Here is a 19,132-nt window from a genome sequence, read left to right as displayed (position 1 = left end):
GTACCTGGGTAATTCAATGTGTTTTTTTTTTTAATTGCAATTACGGCTGAGTCGATACCAATACTTTAAAATTATAACAGTGCAAAGCAGTTCAAAGTATTTATATTATTATGTAAATTTTCCATTGGAACTATACTGTATCAATGTACCAGAACTTGGCATTAAAATGTGCTCAGTTCTTTGCCTGCAGCCTTAGAGAGATTTCACATTGAAGCAACAAGCTAAATGTATCAAATGTCGCTTGAGGATTCAACAATCAAATTCAAGTTTGTGCAGCATGTCATGATGCTTTTGATTGGTTTGTTTCTGAGTGACATGTACTCATTTGCCACCTCGTTGTGAATATCAGGAATAGAGGCTCAAATAGCAACTTCTGCATGCTAGCAACACATCCGATGAAATGAGGGTGAAAACTGAATCATACATGTCTGCACAAGCAAATTGGTTAAATTATTATCCTGTGATTTTAGTGAAGGTACTCTGCTTTTATTGTTATAAAGTGCATGTACTTCCAAAAGTTTTCTTTTGTGCAATGGGGAAATGTGAGGCATATATCTGTGGTACACTTGCTTGACAATTATGGTTTCAATGATCATTATAAATACGATGGTGCAGTGGTAGCGTCATCGCCTTGTAATCAAGGGGTCCTGGGTTCGATACCCGCTGGAGGCACATAGTGGTTCGGATCCCACTTTAAACTGTAGGTCCAGTCCTGATTAGCCATACTGTGCATATAGTGGACTTAAAACACCTCTTCAACCATCATTATAAATAGATGAGAAATGATAATTATGAAGTATTGGAAAAGTTCCTGTTATGTGTTCAATGGGAACTGTGTACATAGTACGTACTGTGTTAGTGTTTATGATTTGTCTTGTTTTTGGCACTGTTATTTGTACATTATTCTTCCTCTAGTGTAAAAAGTCATCTTTCAGGAGATGGTAAACTTTTAAATATCATATTACATTTGTATTATTAATAATAAATTAACTGAAATGCATGGTAGTGTGAGGAAGTGAGAAAGAATTGATATAAACATCAAAATGTTAGTTATTCCAGTATAGAAAATTTCTCACATTAGCAGTGAAGATATTAGGTGCATCCAGAAAGTAAGTTTCCCTGGGCTCGTGCATAAAAAGAAAACATTATTTCATTCAATGATTTATTGCCATAGATACAGCACTTGTCCAGTTACTTGTCAACATAATTCCTGCCGGAATCAAGCACTTGTCATAGCGTGGGACCAACTTCTGTATACCTGCGTGGTAGAAGTTTGCTGCCTGGGCACTGAACCACTCTGACAGCCATCTGAACCTCTTCGTCACTGTGAAAATGTTGATTGGACAAGAACTTTTTCAGGTGCAAGTACAGGTGGTAATCACTGGGAGCGAGATCCGGGATGAAGGATGGATGATGGAACACCTCCCAACCGAAGCTGTCCAGAAGGGCTGCAGTGCACCTAGCCATATGCGGCTTCGCATTGTCATGTAGTAAGATCACCCCGGCACTGAGCTTACCGCGTCGCTTATTCTGAATGGCTCGTCGCAATGTCCCCAATGTTTCACAGTAACGGTTAGCGTTCACAGTCTCACTTCTGGGCAGAAACTTGATGAGCAGAATGCCTTGTCTGTCCCAGAACACCATTACACATCACTTTTCGCATCAACACAGTCTGTTTGAACTTCGTCCTGCATGGAGATCCACTGTGACGCCAATGCATGAACTACTGCTTGCTTTCTGGGGTGCTGTATGCAACCCACGTTTCATCCCCTGTGATGATCCAGTTGAGAAAATCTCATCATCATGATAACCCTGCAGGAGTGTCAGCACCATGCCCATGCATTTTCCTTTGTGTTCAGGCATCAGTTGTTTCAGCACCCACCGGGCTGAGCTGAGAAATGTCGGGCAACAACATCAGCCAGCAAGATCATGGTGACCGTATTCTTCGATGACCGTAGTCCCCTGCTAGTGGAGTTCCTTGCAAAAGGACACACCTAATGCCAACACGTACTATGAAACACTGTGTCGTCTGCAGACAGCAATAAAGCATAAGCGACCCGGCAAGCTCAGCACAGGCATCATTTTACTCCACGATAATGCTCGTCCCCATGTCGCCATTCAAACACAGGACCTGTTGAATTCCTTCGGTTGGGAAGTGCTCAACCACCCTGCTTACAGTCCTGACTTGAGTCCATGTGATTTCCACATTTTCAGCCCAATGAAGAAACACCTCAGAGGATGCTACTATGCATCGGATGCAGACTGCAGGTGGCAGTGACAGAATGGTTTGCCTCACAACCCAAGGACTTCTTCTACCAAGGCATTCATCAGTTGGTACCCAAGTGGGATAAGTGCCTTACCTCATATGGCAAATATGTGTAGTCAATGTCAGTAATAAACTCTGTACATGGAAAAGGACCCTTTCATTTGATGGCACCTTATAATAGAAGTGAGCTTTACATTTGGGTGCTTTCTCGATGCGTTACCTCTTACACCCTCAGTCTTTGGTGGAGACACATTGCATAGTGGTTCAGATCCCATTTTAAAGTGTACGATTAGCCTATCTGATATTGCCAATCCTTTGCTTTGCTTCTTTTCCATGCACAGGGATATCTTTGTAGGGATGGTGCTGCACTAGCTTCCAACCACTTTTCTTGTGATGATTGTGGAAAGAAGTCAAAAGTAGAAATTTCAGCGAAAATTACAGGCTCGAACAGGACTCAAACCAGGGAATGGGACATACCATGGCATTGCTCTACCAACTGATCTACCGAGCTAGCCCTGACATTGCCTGATATTTCCCTGTGACTTTCATCTGTTTTACCATTGTGTTTGGAACCAATGTCTTTTTTTTTTAGCATGCTGTTTTGTGTTGTCTTCAAGCAGACATACCTAATGCAACACATAATGTGAGGAACCTTTTTTATTCTCATTGGAGCCTTTCTGTCTACCACTCCCAAGTGGGCGTACGCCCATGCTGTACTTTTCAACTTGCCAATCAGCTATTTGTTTTGTTGACTTCACTGCCGACAGGATGAAACAAATATGAGTTGGATACACTGCAGGTATCCAACTGTTTTGTATGTGCAGCATGGTTCAAGAAGTATTTTATGAAGATATTTCGTATGGCAAGAAACACACAGACATGCAGTGGTAGAATTACCCTTGGCAATGTTCGTACAGGAGAGGCAGTGTTTACTTCACACCTTAGATTGCACCCCCATTTTTCCTTGACAAGAGACACACCCATAAAGGCGATTGGAAGACTTCTAAAGGTTAACTGTCAGTACAAAATAGTTACAGAGAAAGAGAGAAAATATAAAGGATCCACGAATGACACATTTCAAGGAATGGTTTTAAATGAATACACCTCACTTTGCTCCCGACCCTGTGGCCGAGTGGTTAGCACATCGCACTGCGACGCCAAGGGTCCCGGGTTCAAATCCCGGTCGGGTTTGGTTGTTTGTGAATGTCCTTTCATCATTTCATCACTCATCCCCATCTTCGCAAATTAGCCAAGAGGCACAAAACGCGAAGTAAAATAAACTAAATCAAATCAAATCAAACCTCACTTTGCCAGAAGTCCATTCTAACCTACATTTTCATTATATTTATGTAAAAAGTATATGGTACTGCGAAGAGGAATCTGTATCTATCGTCCAGAGATTTGTGCAATGCACTGCAAATTTTTTGGGGATTTTAATTTTTCTTCAAAATTTAAAATGAAAGAGATATCTCAGGCTTTTAACATGAGGAGTGAATTCATGCAAAGTAATAGAACACACTTACAAGATTGCCGATCTTTGTGGCAGAGTGGTTGGCACAGCATGCTACGATGCCAGGGGTCCCAGGTTCGAATCAGCCTGGGCATGAGTGTTCTTTGTAAGTCTTTGAGGTCTCAATTATCCTGTGCATTATGCAAATCACAGAAAATTGATTAATTCTACTGTAAATATTTGAGAAGCAAAAATGGAATCCTTTACACAGGAATAAACGTAATCCTCTGATAACTACGAGGGTCATTTGGAAAGTAACCGCTGTTTGACTGTAAATAAAAAAACAACATAGATACAACAATTTTTTACTTATAAATTTTCAGCAAAAAATGCAGGCTCGACCATGACTCGAACCTGGGTCTCTGGCATACCGTGCCATTGCTCTAACCACTGAGCTACCGAGCTGGCCCGGCCTCGCCTGTTTTTTCGCTATCGCTGTTTTACCTGCATGGAATTGTGCTACAACAAATTTTTACTTTACTTCTGAAAGGTACAGCTGTTCTCTATTTTTCAACATAGTCGCCATGTAAATTCAAGCACTTGTCATACTGTTTCACCAACTTACCAATCCCTTCTGCATAAAACTCGGCTGCCTGGGAATTCAACCGACCTGTCGCAGCATTTTGAAGATCCTTATCGTCAGTGAAGTGCTGTGCCTCAAGCCACTTCTTCATGTGAGTGAACAGATGAAAATCAGAAGGAGCCAAGTCCAGGCTGTACGGGAGATGATCAAAAACATCCTATTGGCATTAGCGCAAAAGGTCTTGTTGTTTCGCCGAGCAGTGTGAGGGCGAGCGTTGTCATGCACGAACACACCCCAGATGTCAGCAGACCGTGACGTTTGTTCTGAATGGCTCTTCTCAGTTTCTGCAAAGTGTTACAGTAAACATCAGAAGTGATTGTCATACCACATTCCATGAATTCAACAAGCAAAATTCCCTTAGCATCCCAAAATACGATGGCCATAACCTTCCTTGCTGACAAAGTTTGACGGGATTTCCTCGGCTTGTTTGGAGAACCGGTATGACCCCATGCCATTGACTGTTGTTTTGTCTCAGTGTTCGCATACGCCATCCAAGTCTCCTCACCAGTCACTATTCTCTTCAAAAACTTTTCCCTTCCATGTTGTATTGGGAAAGAAAGTCTAAGGTAGAGACCATTTGACTGGTTTTGTGGAAATCCGTGAGAATTTTCAGGACCCACCGAGCACAGAACTTCCGATAGTCTAATTTTCCGGTGACAACCTTGTACAACACAGTCCAAGAAATGTTCGGAAATTTTTCAGAAAGTTCCGAGATTTTGAATCGACGGTTCGCAGGAACTTTGTCGTCAATTTTCTTGACGAGATCAGCACTCACTACAGAAGATCTACCACTCCTACGTTCATCATGAATGTTTGTTCTTCCTGCTTTGAAAAATCTGAACACTGACACACAATACCTTCACCCATAATGTTTGGGCCGTATACAGCACACAATTCATGATGAATGTCTGCCGTTGACAGATTTTTTGCCAAAAGAAATATTATCACTCCGCATACCATTTGGCAGGATTTTCGATGGCAACACACATTTTGTGATGCTATAACTAGCACACGCACGTCACTATGATGCTCTCACTAGCAAAGCTTACTGAATCACAGATTGCGTGATGTAACAATGGTTGCGCTCTGCCCACTACTACTAGCGCCACGCCACCACGAGTGTTACTTTCCGAATTACCCTCGTATATTGATTGAGATTGAGTTGCTGTTTAAGTCCACTTTATGCACAGTAAGGCTAATTGGGACTGGACCTACAGTTTAAAGTGGGATCTGAACAGGCGCAGAGCGTCCATGTAAGCCGGGCTTACACTTTATTAATTCTAGTAAAATGTATGTAATTATATGGCAAAATTCGTAAAAACTTCAAAGTTCATCTCGGCCTGATACCAGTCTTCGAGATCCTGTTTGTTAGATTGCAACACTTCACACCAGAAGGCACATGAGAACTCCCGCCTTTTGCTTGGGGAAAGTTGTAAGCCGTCTGAATGTTGCCTTACAAATTTCTGACCGCTAAGGAGCAGTGCCTACCGTCGCCCACCGTATCTGGAAGGAGAAGAACAAAGGAATATAGGGAGAAGAGCGCGTCGAAACCCTAGGCATTGTAAACCTACGGGCAGAGGCTTACAGCAGCGTTGCAAACCTCATGTTTAGAAAAAATGTTGTTCATGGACGTCCGCAGTATTTCTTTCAACCAGGGACGATTAAGCAAAGTATTTTTTGAGGGGTTGGGGTAAACTAGGTATATTTCCCTTCTCAAAATATACTAATTCAATTTGAAGTTAACATTTTTCTGCAACGCCCTTACAATAATTAACAATTTGATGTGACTGAAATGAAATTATATGTGTGAAAATGGTTGACATCCATTTTTCAGGAAGTGCCTCCTCCCCTTGCCCCTTCTGGACATCCATGGTGTCGTTTAAACTCCGAAATTATGCTACATACTACTAAATTGTTCTGGGATTTTCATATTATAAATATTAATTTATAACAAAAACAAATATAAATTTGAATGGTTCAACCAACGACATGGGTTCCACGTTATGTGAAAAGTTTCAGAAAATTCAACCACAACGAAAAGCGGTCCTGTTGTTTTATTTATATCTCCAACTTACAAACGACTTTTTAAACTTGTGCGAGATTTAGCACCATTATGCTTGGGTTGGCTTCATTGAATAAGCGCCAGCGAGAGACAGGTCCTGTAAGAGGAGGGGCTCCAGCGTTGTCGGGTATGAATGGTTGACTGTAAAGGAAATTTGAGCCGGTGGTGCTTCAAGGAGGTTTTTTTTCTCCCAGGAACAGGGAATTCTGAAGCAAAAAACTAACAGGAAGGGGAAAAAGGAGAAACCTAGAAATGAGAGGGATACGGGAAAACTAGATACACATTGATGTGCTAAATTCTTGTTGTTTCTGTTTTTCGCTTGTAGGAGAGCATAAACATTAGACATATTAAGACTCTGTTTTCCGTTTATGTATGAACTCAGCTGGTAATAATTGAGCTAAAAAGTGAAATAAATAAGTAAATAAATAAATAAATAAATGTTAATGAAAACTGAAGATTGAACCAATTTTACAAATTTCATGTCAAATGTGAACCAAATATTATTAATTACATAGTCCGTGATTCAAACACTCTTCGAACAATGTACGAAAAGCCTGTTTATGATCTTTTAGGTGCTAGATTTGCTTTTACACTATCCTAAGAAAACACTTACATGTCCTTTGATAGAAATTTCTGGATATATCCCTACAATTTGTGAGCATTTCTTTTATATTTTATATTGTATTTTTTTTTTACTAAATATAGGGAATTTTAAGGCAAGAGAGGGAATTTATTTATATCCGAAAGGGATATTCCCCTCACAGTCACTGCTTTGAGCAGTAACCGATTTTGGATCTGGTTTCTTTTTGTTTTCCCCTTCTTGCTGTGTGTTTGTTAAAGTCTCGAGGTATTGCTTTTGCGAATTCCATCTATTGAAAAGCGGACTGTCGTCCCTGTGCTGTGGTGTAATACAGTAGTGAAGTGCATTATGGAATAAAATGAGTGTGATTGTGCGGTGGGGTGGAGAACTTGTTGAAGACTACGTTGTCCAGCAAGGTTTTTGCTGCCAAGAAGAAACTTGTGGATATAGGTAGGCCCACCCCTTCCTTCTTTAGCAGACATAGTAACAGAAACGAAAAATAAAGTGCGCCGATTTTGCGATTCATGATACGGAGCTGATACTTGGTTATGCGGTTGTAAAAAGTATTCAGCACTTTTCTGTTTCCTCTGTTTTCGTTTGTTTATTATTATTATTATTATTCATTTTATCTAACTTTGCATATTTTTTATCGTTACGTTACTCATTGTGATAGGAATAACACTGACTTAATTATCAGATATCCAGAATTATTAATTTGGTGAAAAATTCCAGGGAAGTGTTCTGAAAAAATTGGGGGGGGGGGGCGGGGGTCGATGTGTGTGGATAAATCACTAACCATGTCAGCCCAAAAATAAGCACAACGGGAAATAGCCTTCGTCATGCTAGGCTTACACTGTTGGAAAGGTCACGCTCCGCCACTGGATCTGAAGCACTGGGTATCGAACCTGGGACCCTTTGATTACCACCATCCTGCACCATCGAGGATGCTGATTCCTATATAAATGTGCTATTGGAAGTGAAATGTTATTTTTGTGTAATAAGTATGGTTTTTAAATCAAATTTAGGTTTTTATTCTCCATTTTAACACTATAATGCAATTGAAGGGCCAGGGGGAAAAACTATGAATGCTCATTCGAGACGATTTGCCAGGAAATGAAAAACAAGTATTTCTATTCATATATACGTGTATATATATCCAAAAATAATAATGCATTTTTCAGGCACTTCTCACCGTTTCCCAACCAAGGCCGTTCTCATTCTTATAGTACAGATTCAGAGCTATCAGATGGCGCTGCGATCTCAAAATGGGCGAAAAATCGACATTCATCGTTTTTCTCCGTGGGTCTTTAATTTTATATACCACTTTTGATCCTGAAATATGGCAAGTTTTGTACCAAAATCTTCATCTTTTTTATTCACAATAAATATATGGCTCTACTTATCATCCATTTCATCTCTTCATTATTCTTCACTGACACAAGTAACTCAAGAGGTAGAAAATCAATGTAAAATAACCAAAATTGAAAAAGATATAGAATGTAACTGAGATGTCAGTTTTTTCAGTGTGCTCTGTGCTACTTGACATGCCTCTTCTTCTGTGACAGAAAAACTTTCCAGAGAATCGCCTTGCTTTCATTCTAACATGATGCATTTTTCCTTTTTTCTCTCTCTCATTGTGTGATGTCTTATTTTACAATTTTCCAGCAACAGTTTGGGAAACTCCCGTGCTATAAGCTTTTCTGCTCCAAGTGCAATTAACCTTGAATTTTCTCAAGTGAAATTTGAGGAAGGGAATGGTGAAACGTCAACCGATTCAGTGTCAGAGTTAAACAATGCTAACAGGTATGGGTTGAGTGCTTTGCATGCTTCATGTTTTTATGTTGTACACTGTGCTTATTTGTTCAGTGCATTGGTTAGGTGTGCTTAAAATTGTGTCACTGTTTGTTCTTATTTTTACTTACTAGTTTTTAAGGACTGGTAGGGTGGCTGTCTACTGTTCAAAGGACCCGGGTTAGATTTCTGGTGTGGGTAATTTCAAGTGGGAATTTTACCTGCAATGCCCCTGCATGGAGCAACTCTTGGGTTCACCCTGCCTCCGATAATAGCTGGGGACAACCCTGGGGGAGTAAAGGCAGCTGGAGCATGGTGCTGATTTCATCATATCTACACAAATGTCTGGGATTGTGAATGTGTGGAACCCTACCTCCAGAGTTGCATGTTGCAATGTACATCAGTAGCTTTATCTGTTTACTACTTTTCAAGGTCCTTTTTGTTGAGGGGTGCCAGATGATTTAGACACGCATACAGACCAATTATTTTCCAGAATCAGCATACTTTTATGTAAAGAACATGTAATACTTAAGATCTGGAAAATTTGTTTTGATTTCTATAGAATGAATAGTAATATAAAAATCAGCATGTGCTATATTTTCAAATGAATCAAATCATACCATGCATAGTTTCCAATCTGTATTTTCTCGTAGATATATCAACATTTCTATGATGTGGTGACACACATACCTGCATGCTCTTGTGCAGAGGAAGGTGACTCAGTGTGTGTGTGTGTGAGAGAGAGAGTGCGTGCCTGCCTGCAGGAGTGGCCCAAGATTAAATTCTCACCTGGGTGAGATGAATATTTGGTGCCTCCCCGTAACATCCCACCCTGGTCTCCCCTTCTTTCCACCACCCCTCAATAAAAACGACCCTGTTTTATCTTTATGGTTTTAATGAGGAAGAAATAAAAGCCTGATTTTTTTAAAAAAAAAACTGTTACTGTTAAAGAGCACATTCATTACAGGTATGTATTTATTTAATCAAAATAAGAGTAATCTCTTATGTATTTATTTAATCAAAATAACAGTAATCTCTTAGCTTAAATTGCTACATGATTTTGTGGTATGCTTATTATGTTAGGAAGCAGTCACTTCAACTAATGTTCCATGAAGGACATGAATGACCCGTTAACTAAATTATGTTTATAACGAGTTGATTGCAATAGTATTCACCTTTGAAAAAATAGGGCAAATAAATTATACATTTATATTTATAAAAGTAATAACAAACTGGCAGAATTTCGTGCTGATTTACAGGCTATTTATAGATATCATACCAGTCAAATTATCTGTAGTTTTACCAATACACAGATATGCCTGCATCAGCTGATACCAATTAATCTGCCTCACCCCCTGATTTATTTTAAATTTCACCACCAGTCAGTGTAAAAGAGTTATTTATTTATCAGTGCTTTTCACTTTCTTCATTTAAAAGGTATATTTTTTTATCTGTAGGACTGCTCAAGAGATAGATGTTTCGCACGTAGAGGGAAGCCAGTTGGCAAAAGGGACTGCTGCAGCAGCTAGTCAGGACAGTGTTCTTGTGCAGAGTGTGGATTTGTACACCCAGCAGGAGACGTGGAAGTCCCTTAGCTGTTTGACTGACAGCACAGACCAGAGTGCACCTGTCAATTTTGACATGTCTAACAGGGTTTGTATTGCTAATTTTGTCAAAGGTGTCTAATATATTGTGTGTGTGTGGCACTTGCAGAGCAGGCAGGGACTTCAACTCAGAACCATCGGAGAGGAGATCATGAAATGACTACTTAGCATGCTGGTCCACGGAAGCAGCCAAGGGCATATGTATTTAGCAGTGGCGTATTCTCCATGTGAACACTTTTACCACCTGCAAACCAACTTTTTTTTGTTATATTTTTACATTGATTGAATTGGTTTATTTTACTTCGCTTTTATGCCACCTTTCACTAATTGCGAAGATGGGGATGAGTGATGATGTGCTAAACTCACTGCCACGGAGGTTGGCTTGAATTAATAATCAAAAGAATTCAATGCCACGGAGGCTAGCTTTTATTTTTATATTTTTACACTCTTAGTTTTAATACATATATATATATATATATATATATATAAGGTAAAGTTCCCTGTGCACATAGCACCGTGCCATGAAGGTACATTTAGGAAATGTAGGGGTAGGGCCTTGGCAATTTTGGAGGTGATGTGATCATCACCATGCTCCTGCTGCCTTTACCCCCCCATGTACCCATTGATTTGAGGCTGGGTGAGCCCAAGAGCCACTTTATGTAGGGACAAGGCTCAAAATTCCGACCTTAGGTCACCTACCCTGGGAATCAAAGCTGAGTCTCCTGTGTGGCAGTCAGACACCCTACTCACTAGACCACCGTGGTTCTTATCTCAAGATATAAATGGTGGTGCAAAAGTCATCATCCTATTTGAACTGACCTTTATTTTGACATCTTGTTGTTTGTATCAGTAGTGTTTTGTCAGTTAAATAGAAGATACTCACAAAATTTGTTGTGTGCGAAAATGAATAAGTGTACCCCACAAGAACGTGGAAAAATTGTGAAAATATTTTTAGGAAATAATCTATTTGTATTCTTGACACAACGAGAATTTAGACTACATTTCCCCAATCGTCCAGCGCCTACACCTTCCTTCGGGGATATTTGAAGTCATTGGTTTATGTGAATAAGCCAGAGACGTTACAGCAACTAAAGGACAATATTCAGCATGAAATTGAGAACATTTCCCCGCAGATTCTTTCCAACACCATGGAAAATGCAATAAAAAGAGCCCAAATTTGCAACAATTCAAATGGTGGTCATTTATTGGATATTATCTTTAAAAATTGAGGACACAAAACTTACAAGTATAAATAAACGTTTAACACAAAAAAACCTACTTTGTTTAATTTAAAACCCAAGCTATAGGCTAAGAAAATCAGGTGATGACTTTTGCGTCACCTTGTATTATGCATACTATTAAAACAAGCTTGTAAACCAGAATTTAAATAAATTATTTAAAGAACTTAACGACTGGTTTACATGCGCCACTGATCATTCACGACCACATCCTTTTGACGGCTGGGTTTCCTTCCTGGTTAGATGGTTGGGGTGAGGGGGATGGAGCCAAACACAAACACAAAGTGGGCAATTTGTTATTATTATTTTTTTTTTAAATCCAGCCTGCGTGGTCAGTTCCACAGCTGCAAACAGTGTTGGCAGGAGAACGCTGCTAATTCCTTTCTGTTTCTGTGCACTGATTGGCAGTGGTGGTGTTTCTGACTACGTTACGGGAAATTTTCCTTTGTGTTAGGGAAATGTAGGTCTAATTTTAGGTAAGAAGGCAAATTCTATGGAAAATATCGAAATTGCAAGAAAATTTGAAGTTTTTTTTTTTACTTGCATGGTATTTTATTTCTATTTTATCTAGTTCATTTATATACGAGGGGATATCATAAGCATGTGCAATAAATAAAAATTGTTGCGGTAAGAAAGGTCAAATTTTCAGAATAAGCCACTGATATTTAGAGGAGTTTGGGGTCCAGGGGTCCTACCCTCCCTGAAAAAAAATACTAAATCAAAAATTAAATAAGCAAAATACATCAGCAGAAATTACACTGTGTTTACAATGCCTGCAATAATTTATGCACACCTCTGCTAATAAAAATACACATAAAAATGATGAACAGGGACTTTATTTTTCATCAGTTGGACCTAACAACCTTTTTTGGTATTCCATGAATAATCTGATTTAAACAATGATATTAATTTATTTGGTAGAACAGCTGTTTCAGACAAATTTTAGTAATCTTACTCTTAAATCTCTGTTGTTTTATCATCTTTTTACCTGGTCATGTAGTAATAATAATAATAATAATAATAATAATATTAATTCACCTATTTTTTATTATTGCTACACATATCAATCTTGTTGACCTATTCATTATAAACTTTATTATTATTATTATTATGTGTGAGACATAATAATACACTCCATTTTCCAATGGTTGAAGCCATCAACCTGATACTGAAATACCGTCAATCTCATAACCTTTCAGCCCTATATGTAAGCAGTTACTCATACTGCAACTGTAACTTTTTATGCTACACTGAGATGATGATGATGATGATGATGTAGGTACTGTAGACATAATTCAGTCACATGGCATTTACTTGGTAAAGTGATCTATCTAATGCCACTATTCCTTTCCCAATCTGTATAGTGTGCATCCACCTGTCCGACTCATCCTGTACGTGGTTCTAAAATATGTTGACCTGCATTTAGGGTTACTTGTTGTGTTAGCGAGATCTCACATCGAAATAACAAGTGATGCATGTCACTAGAGAAGGATAAGCCTGTATTTGATTGGTGAAATCCATAGGTGACATGCAACATGTGTTGCGTATCACTTCCTTTCTGACTCCCCTGTATGTGATCTTTGTAATGATTCTAACAATACATTACCTGCATTTAGTGCTACTTGTAGTGTTAGGGAGATTTCACATCGAAGTGACAAGTGACGTGTCACATCAGGGCCTACCCAATGGCATAGTACTCACCTTGTTATCAGTGGGTCTTGGTTTTGATGCCCAGTAGAGGCACATTCTGGTTTGGATCCCACTTTACGCTGTAGGTCCAGTCCCGATTAGCCTATCTGTGCATGTCACTTGAGAAGGAGCCAATAAACATCAATGTCTCACACCGTAGTCATATGACAGGCTATGTGTACAAGTCTGATTGGTGAAATCCTCACATGTTGCTTTTCATTTTGGTGTGAAATCTTCTTCAAAAACTAAATCGCTTTGTAAACTTGTTCTTTCATATAAATGTTGTTTTGGAAATGTGGAGACAAAATTTCATAAAACACTGTAGGAAAAACTAGTTTTGTAAGTTTCTTCTGTTGGATTTATTAATATTTCTTACCCTACATGGTAATATTTATTGCGTTTCTAGGCCAAGCTTCCAAGAGGAATTGAAAAGATTCGTCCCCATTTGGAACAGATTGATAATGTCCCACTGCTTGTTTCACTCTTCACTGATTGCACCCCGACTGCTACACGGGAAATGCTACGGATAATGCAGGACTATGGAGAGGTTGTTTGTGTCATGGGATCGTCAGCTAATGCTGATAATATGGGTATCTTCATGCAAGCTGATGCCAGGTGAGCTTTAATCAGTCAGGACCCATATTTTTTAAAGCATATTCCTTATTACGAGAGTCATGCCATAAATTATGCACAATGTGGCAACACTACACAGTGGATGATGCAGTCAGTGTAAAAGTTACGCCAGTTGCAGTTGAAGGTTTGTGAAAGCATCATGCGTGCTTGTTAATTCCCTAGTGTAAGCCAGCTGGAAGTTATGAGTGTTAACAATGACATCTACATGCACCTCGGGTACTGTGACAGTTAGAGACCCAAGACCATGCACCAAAATGGAAAGTTTACATGGCAAAAACCCAACACAAAGTCACAGAGGCAAAAGAGTGGAGAAGTTCATCATTCCCACAACCAAAAAAAATTTCAACATGCACAAGCAAAGGTGAATCAAATGGCAAAAGGCAATTGTGACCTTTGCCTATTATCACCAATGAATCATTATGGCTTATAGTCTCATATTGAACTAGTGTGACAGCAGCATATTATCATGCCTGGATCCAAAAATTACGCAGAAAAATGCACAAAAACCTATCTGGCTTGCTTCGGGATGGGCCACTCATTTTCATGCCTGCACCTGGGGAAGGTTGTGATCGATTTGCTGAGCAATTATGAGTAGTATGTATTGACTCACCTGCCATAAAGTCCAGACATGAGTCCACAAGACTTCAACGTATTCCCCAAGTTGAAAGAGCCCATGTGTGGTCAATGTGTCCTGGTTTTCACCTAGTACCAGTGTCGCAAGAAATATTTTTGGAATGCTTATTAGTCCCTGTTTTTTACCCAGAAGTGAAATACATATTTCTCAGTAATTTGATTTTATCATTGTCAATATCTGATGTAGCAAATCGTACTTTATGTAAGATTAGGATTATAGAATACTTCCATTGTCAGTCAAATATAAACTGGAATTTGTTCCATACAGCTGCATAAGCAAACGTATCCAATTAGGACCAAATGGAGGTTGAAGTGGGCATGTCTGAAGCTTGATCTATACCGTACACTTCACCTTCGAAACATTCAGTCAGTAGGGAGCTTCATGAGTGAGCAATTAAGGCCAGTCACAGTTCCACAACGTATTATTGTTAAATTTCTCACCAAACAAAGAGTAAATCCGAGTGAATTTTTGCACATACTAAAGCAGCAGTTTCTTAGTGAAACATTATTGAAAACCCAATTGTTTGTGAGGCATAAAAAAAATGCGAGTGCACATGAACGCATGCAGAATACAACTTTCGTGTGGTGACTCAAAACAATCCTGAGACCGCTTTAACACAAGAAAAGGTTGCGAAAATGTATGTAATGAAATATGTAAACTAAAAAATATACATTATTTGGATAATTTATTAAATTCAAACATAGATATACAAACAAAGGGAAAAGAACAAGAAGGGTCGCCATCTTTTTTCTCCTGCTGCTGTAAAAATTTTAAAGTTTTTCGGTGTTGTTTGAGTGTTTTCTTATTCCTTTTCATTATATATATACTTGGAGTGCAACTGCAAAAGAATATATGTAGAGAGGTCAAACTAGGGATGGACCAATATGAATATTTTACTAGCACTAATAAAATACCGATATAAAATTGCAAAAGCTCTCTGTTTTGCAATAGGTTCTACCCATAGAAAAACCTGTGAATTGTTAATGTTTTTATGAATATTCTGTGGTTTTGTAAAGTAAATATCTTAATGTGCAATTCCCTTTTTAAACATAAAACCCATCACAGCCACATGCAGTATGCATTAATGGGTTTTAATGACCCAGCCATATTCTCAAGGAACATTTTCAATTTTATATCAAATTGGTAGAATATCAGTATAAATTTTACTGTTTTTACTTCACTTTTCTGCCACTTCTGGCTTATGCAAATTTGAGGATGAGTGACGATATGATGGAATTGAAGGGATACTCTAAGAAAACACCCATGCCCAGGCAGAGATTCGAACCTGTGACCCTTGTGTGTCCGCAGATGTCAGCCAGTAAATTTTATATCAGTACTTTATTGATATTGGCAAAACTTTCATGTGGATTCATTCCTACCATAAATAGAAATAATAATTATGTTATTTGTATCATACAGTGCTGCACAGTACACACCATGCTGCTGATTAACATGTAATATTTTTTGCAGCTTTGCAGTAGAACCTCTTTATCCACAAGTGTGCCAAAAGATTCCAGTTTTCCGCCCAATGAGCTCAGAGACTGGTGGGCCGTTACCAGTGGAACTTAGCAGAAGGTTGAATTCCGTAACCTGCTCAGTTGCTTTCTTACGCGAAGATCCTGTATCAGTTTTTCATATGGTGATGGAGGTAAGTTTTTCTTGTGTATTTAGGGCTCAAAGTTGGGGGTGGGGGGATCCTATCCTCCAGTTAAGAATCACACCCTTCTTATTCCAAAACTTGATCAAGCAGCTATGGATTTACACTTCCAGGACTGAGTATACAAAGTGTCCGAATATAAGGTTTACAGTCTTCGAACGTTAATAACCCGTGGCTCGACAGCCCTTGAAGGGCCTAGGCTGATCTCCTGATGGCCAGTCTCCCTTCTACAATCCTACCTAGAGGTGTAGAGATCTTCAACTGGTAATGGGGTGAAGTGGGGTCAGCACATCGAACCCTCAGTCGTTATAGGAGATATCCGAGACAGGGTTACACTACTCACTCGTAGCTCCCTAATTTCCTCACGGTGGGTTGCCACCGGTCCTATACACAGGCCAAGAACCCAGAGACTGAACCCAGGCAGACTCGAACCCATGCTGTCCCGCAGTCAGAGTCCAAAGCACAGCACCTTAAACCACATGGCTACGGAGGAGGACAGTCTTCGAACGTTAATAACAGAAAAACCATTAAAGATGACTAGACTTTTTGGTATTTGAATCTGTCAAGTGTATGTCAAGATATGTGTGCGCATTCTGTTGTTTTTAGTTCCATCACAGCCCACCAGGTGGTATGCCCAACTGGCAGCTGACCTACTTTTGGCTACATAGCTGTATCTGTCCACCAATCTTCCTGGGGGGTGTGTGGCTCGATGAGTGTCAAAGCGAAGTAAAAGCTATTGGGGTAACGTTGCTCTCCTGAAACAACATTGCCAATCGTACGTCTGGTTTGTCAGTTGTTTTTATTAGCTTGTTTGTATAGTGTTTGGGTGTTTTGTGCACTAATTTTCAATGCTTTGTGTACTATTGTACAACTTTTATCCAGTAACGGTTCTGGCCAACTCTCTCTCATTCATTTCATCCCACCAGAAACTTTTGGTACCTTGTGACTTGAAAATACCCCATTCAACTGATCACTGATTCATTCTTTCCCAGCCGCCAGTTGGAAATCCCATCAGTGTAGTGTAAGCAAAATGGCAAAGGTGAGCAATTCTTCTTTCGAGCAATGTAAGAGATGTTGCATATCCACTGAGATCTTCAATTTAACACCATGAGATTTCTACCTGTGGGAAAATTTGAAAAACAATGTGTATGCCACAAAGCCACAGACACTGGATGACATGAGACACACAAAATAAGACTACAGTATGTGTCCTTCCCTTCCCATAGTAACCATATATTTTGTTTGTCGATCTGTTCCGTGTTGCAGATGAAGTATTGCTTCCAATGGTGATAATTTTTCAACATCTATAACTAAGGTATGTTACACCAAAAAAAAGCATACGGCATACTTGCTGTTATTAGTGTTCCTGTTATTAACTCTGTATTTGTCTTGAAATTGTATTGCTTTGAACAGGTAACTTCTGCAAGTCCAGAGTTTATCTATGTCCTGATTTTTACTGTGTGACATATTTCACTGTTTCATATCTTGCATCCAGGTATTCTTAGAGAAAGGATTAAATTAAGGATCTTGATTATTTACAATTACCTTAACACTAAGAAATATTAATCATTTCCTGAAAGTGCTTATAAGAGGATAATATCACATGTTCCGTGCACAGTGAGTCACAAAATGATGTGAATTTAGTGTTTTATGCAATTTGTAGTGTGTGTTATGAATTCAGTGAAACATATTGTGTATTCACTTCCCTGATTAATGAATGTAATCTTAGGAAATGAAACTCTGTATTTAGAGATCTATTTTACAAAGCTAACATGTGTGTATGTCAAACTAAACTATAAGAAAACAAAATTATACTGGTGTATTCATTAGAAAAAGGAATAAAATAGCAGAATGTTGCTCTAAATTACAGACTGTTTTTAGAAATACAGGAACATTGAAAATATACAGATATGATTTTTAAACTGGTAAACAGATTCACTGATTTGCCTATGTCTGCTGATAACAATACAGTGCTGATTAATTGGTCCCATCCCCCATGCTTGTATATAAATCTTATGGATGTGACAAATTAATAGATACTCTGTTGCTATCAGCCCATGTTCCAATAATTTTACCCTAAGGTAAAAAGGTAAAGTTTCCCGTGCATATAGCACTGTGCCATGAAGGCACATTAAGTGGGTGTGGGGTGTAGGGCCCCACACATTCTCGATCTCGGCCAATTTGGAGGTGATGTGATCAGCACCATGCTCTGACCACCTGTACCCCCCAGGTACCCATTGATTTGAGGCTTCCCCTATTTTGATATATCTATAAATAACCCATAATTTAGCGCAAAATTCGACCTGGTGATATGCATTAAGAACACTAATGAGCCATGTTCTTCTAGAAACATTTTCAATTTTATATCGGATTGGTAGACTATCGCTGTTTATATTAATCTTGCCAGCTTAGTGCCTAGGTGCATCAAGTGATTGACTTTTGAACTCTTCAGCAAAGTTCCCAGGTTCGAATTCCAGCATGGGTGTTCTTTGTGAGTATTCCTTCTTTAATTTCATCTTATGATCACTCATCCTCATGATTAGTCAAGAGTGGCAGAAATGGGATGCTAAGTAACAACAACAACAACAAAATACACAAATACTTAATATTAATACTGCCCTTCAGTTACATAGGCATAAGCTAATAATTTCCTGTGTTTATTCCAGTCTCGTCACTACATGCAGTGCGTTTGGAGCTGTGTCCAGTTTTGGATCTGCTGCTCGGTTTCGGTCAATGCAATCCAAGTACTTGGTATTTTCCTCATGCTACCACCAGTGTTCTCAGTAGGTAAGTATCTGCAGTATTTCAATGGTGACTTTGATTTATTTGGTTAAGCTGTTATCCGTTGAAGCACATGCTAAAAAGATGTTTTCTTTCTATTTCCA

At 39.0% G+C, this 19,132-nt stretch overlaps 1 protein-coding gene across 8 annotated transcripts in view; it reads left to right on the top strand.

The window, feature by feature from the left end:
• The window catches only part of l(2)k05819 (transmembrane protein 94-like protein l(2)k05819), a 132,318-nt gene that overhangs the window by 85,936 nt on the left and 27,250 nt on the right, over positions 1 to 19,132 (top strand). For 6 of the 8 annotated variants that reach the window (XM_083125451.1, XM_083125450.1, XM_083125452.1 and 3 more), the window contains 5 exons: positions 8,667 to 8,804; positions 10,250 to 10,445; positions 13,730 to 13,938; positions 16,061 to 16,238; positions 18,914 to 19,034. In XM_083125451.1, the coding sequence (XP_082981577.1) occupies positions 8,667 to 8,804; positions 10,250 to 10,445; positions 13,730 to 13,938; positions 16,061 to 16,238; positions 18,914 to 19,034 (842 nt within the window). The remainder of the gene's footprint in view (positions 1 to 8,666; positions 8,805 to 10,249; positions 10,446 to 13,729; positions 13,939 to 16,060; positions 16,239 to 18,913; positions 19,035 to 19,132) is intronic. The other 2 variants (XM_083125456.1, XM_083125453.1) reach the window with 1 other exon arrangement.

Source organism: Lepisma saccharinum, chromosome 7, assembly GCF_977018435.1.
Source record: "Lepisma saccharinum chromosome 7, izLepSacc3.1, whole genome shotgun sequence".
Classification (NCBI taxonomy): domain Eukaryota; kingdom Metazoa; phylum Arthropoda; class Insecta; order Zygentoma; family Lepismatidae; genus Lepisma; species Lepisma saccharinum.
This window is presented reverse-complemented; position numbering and strand designations above follow the sequence as displayed.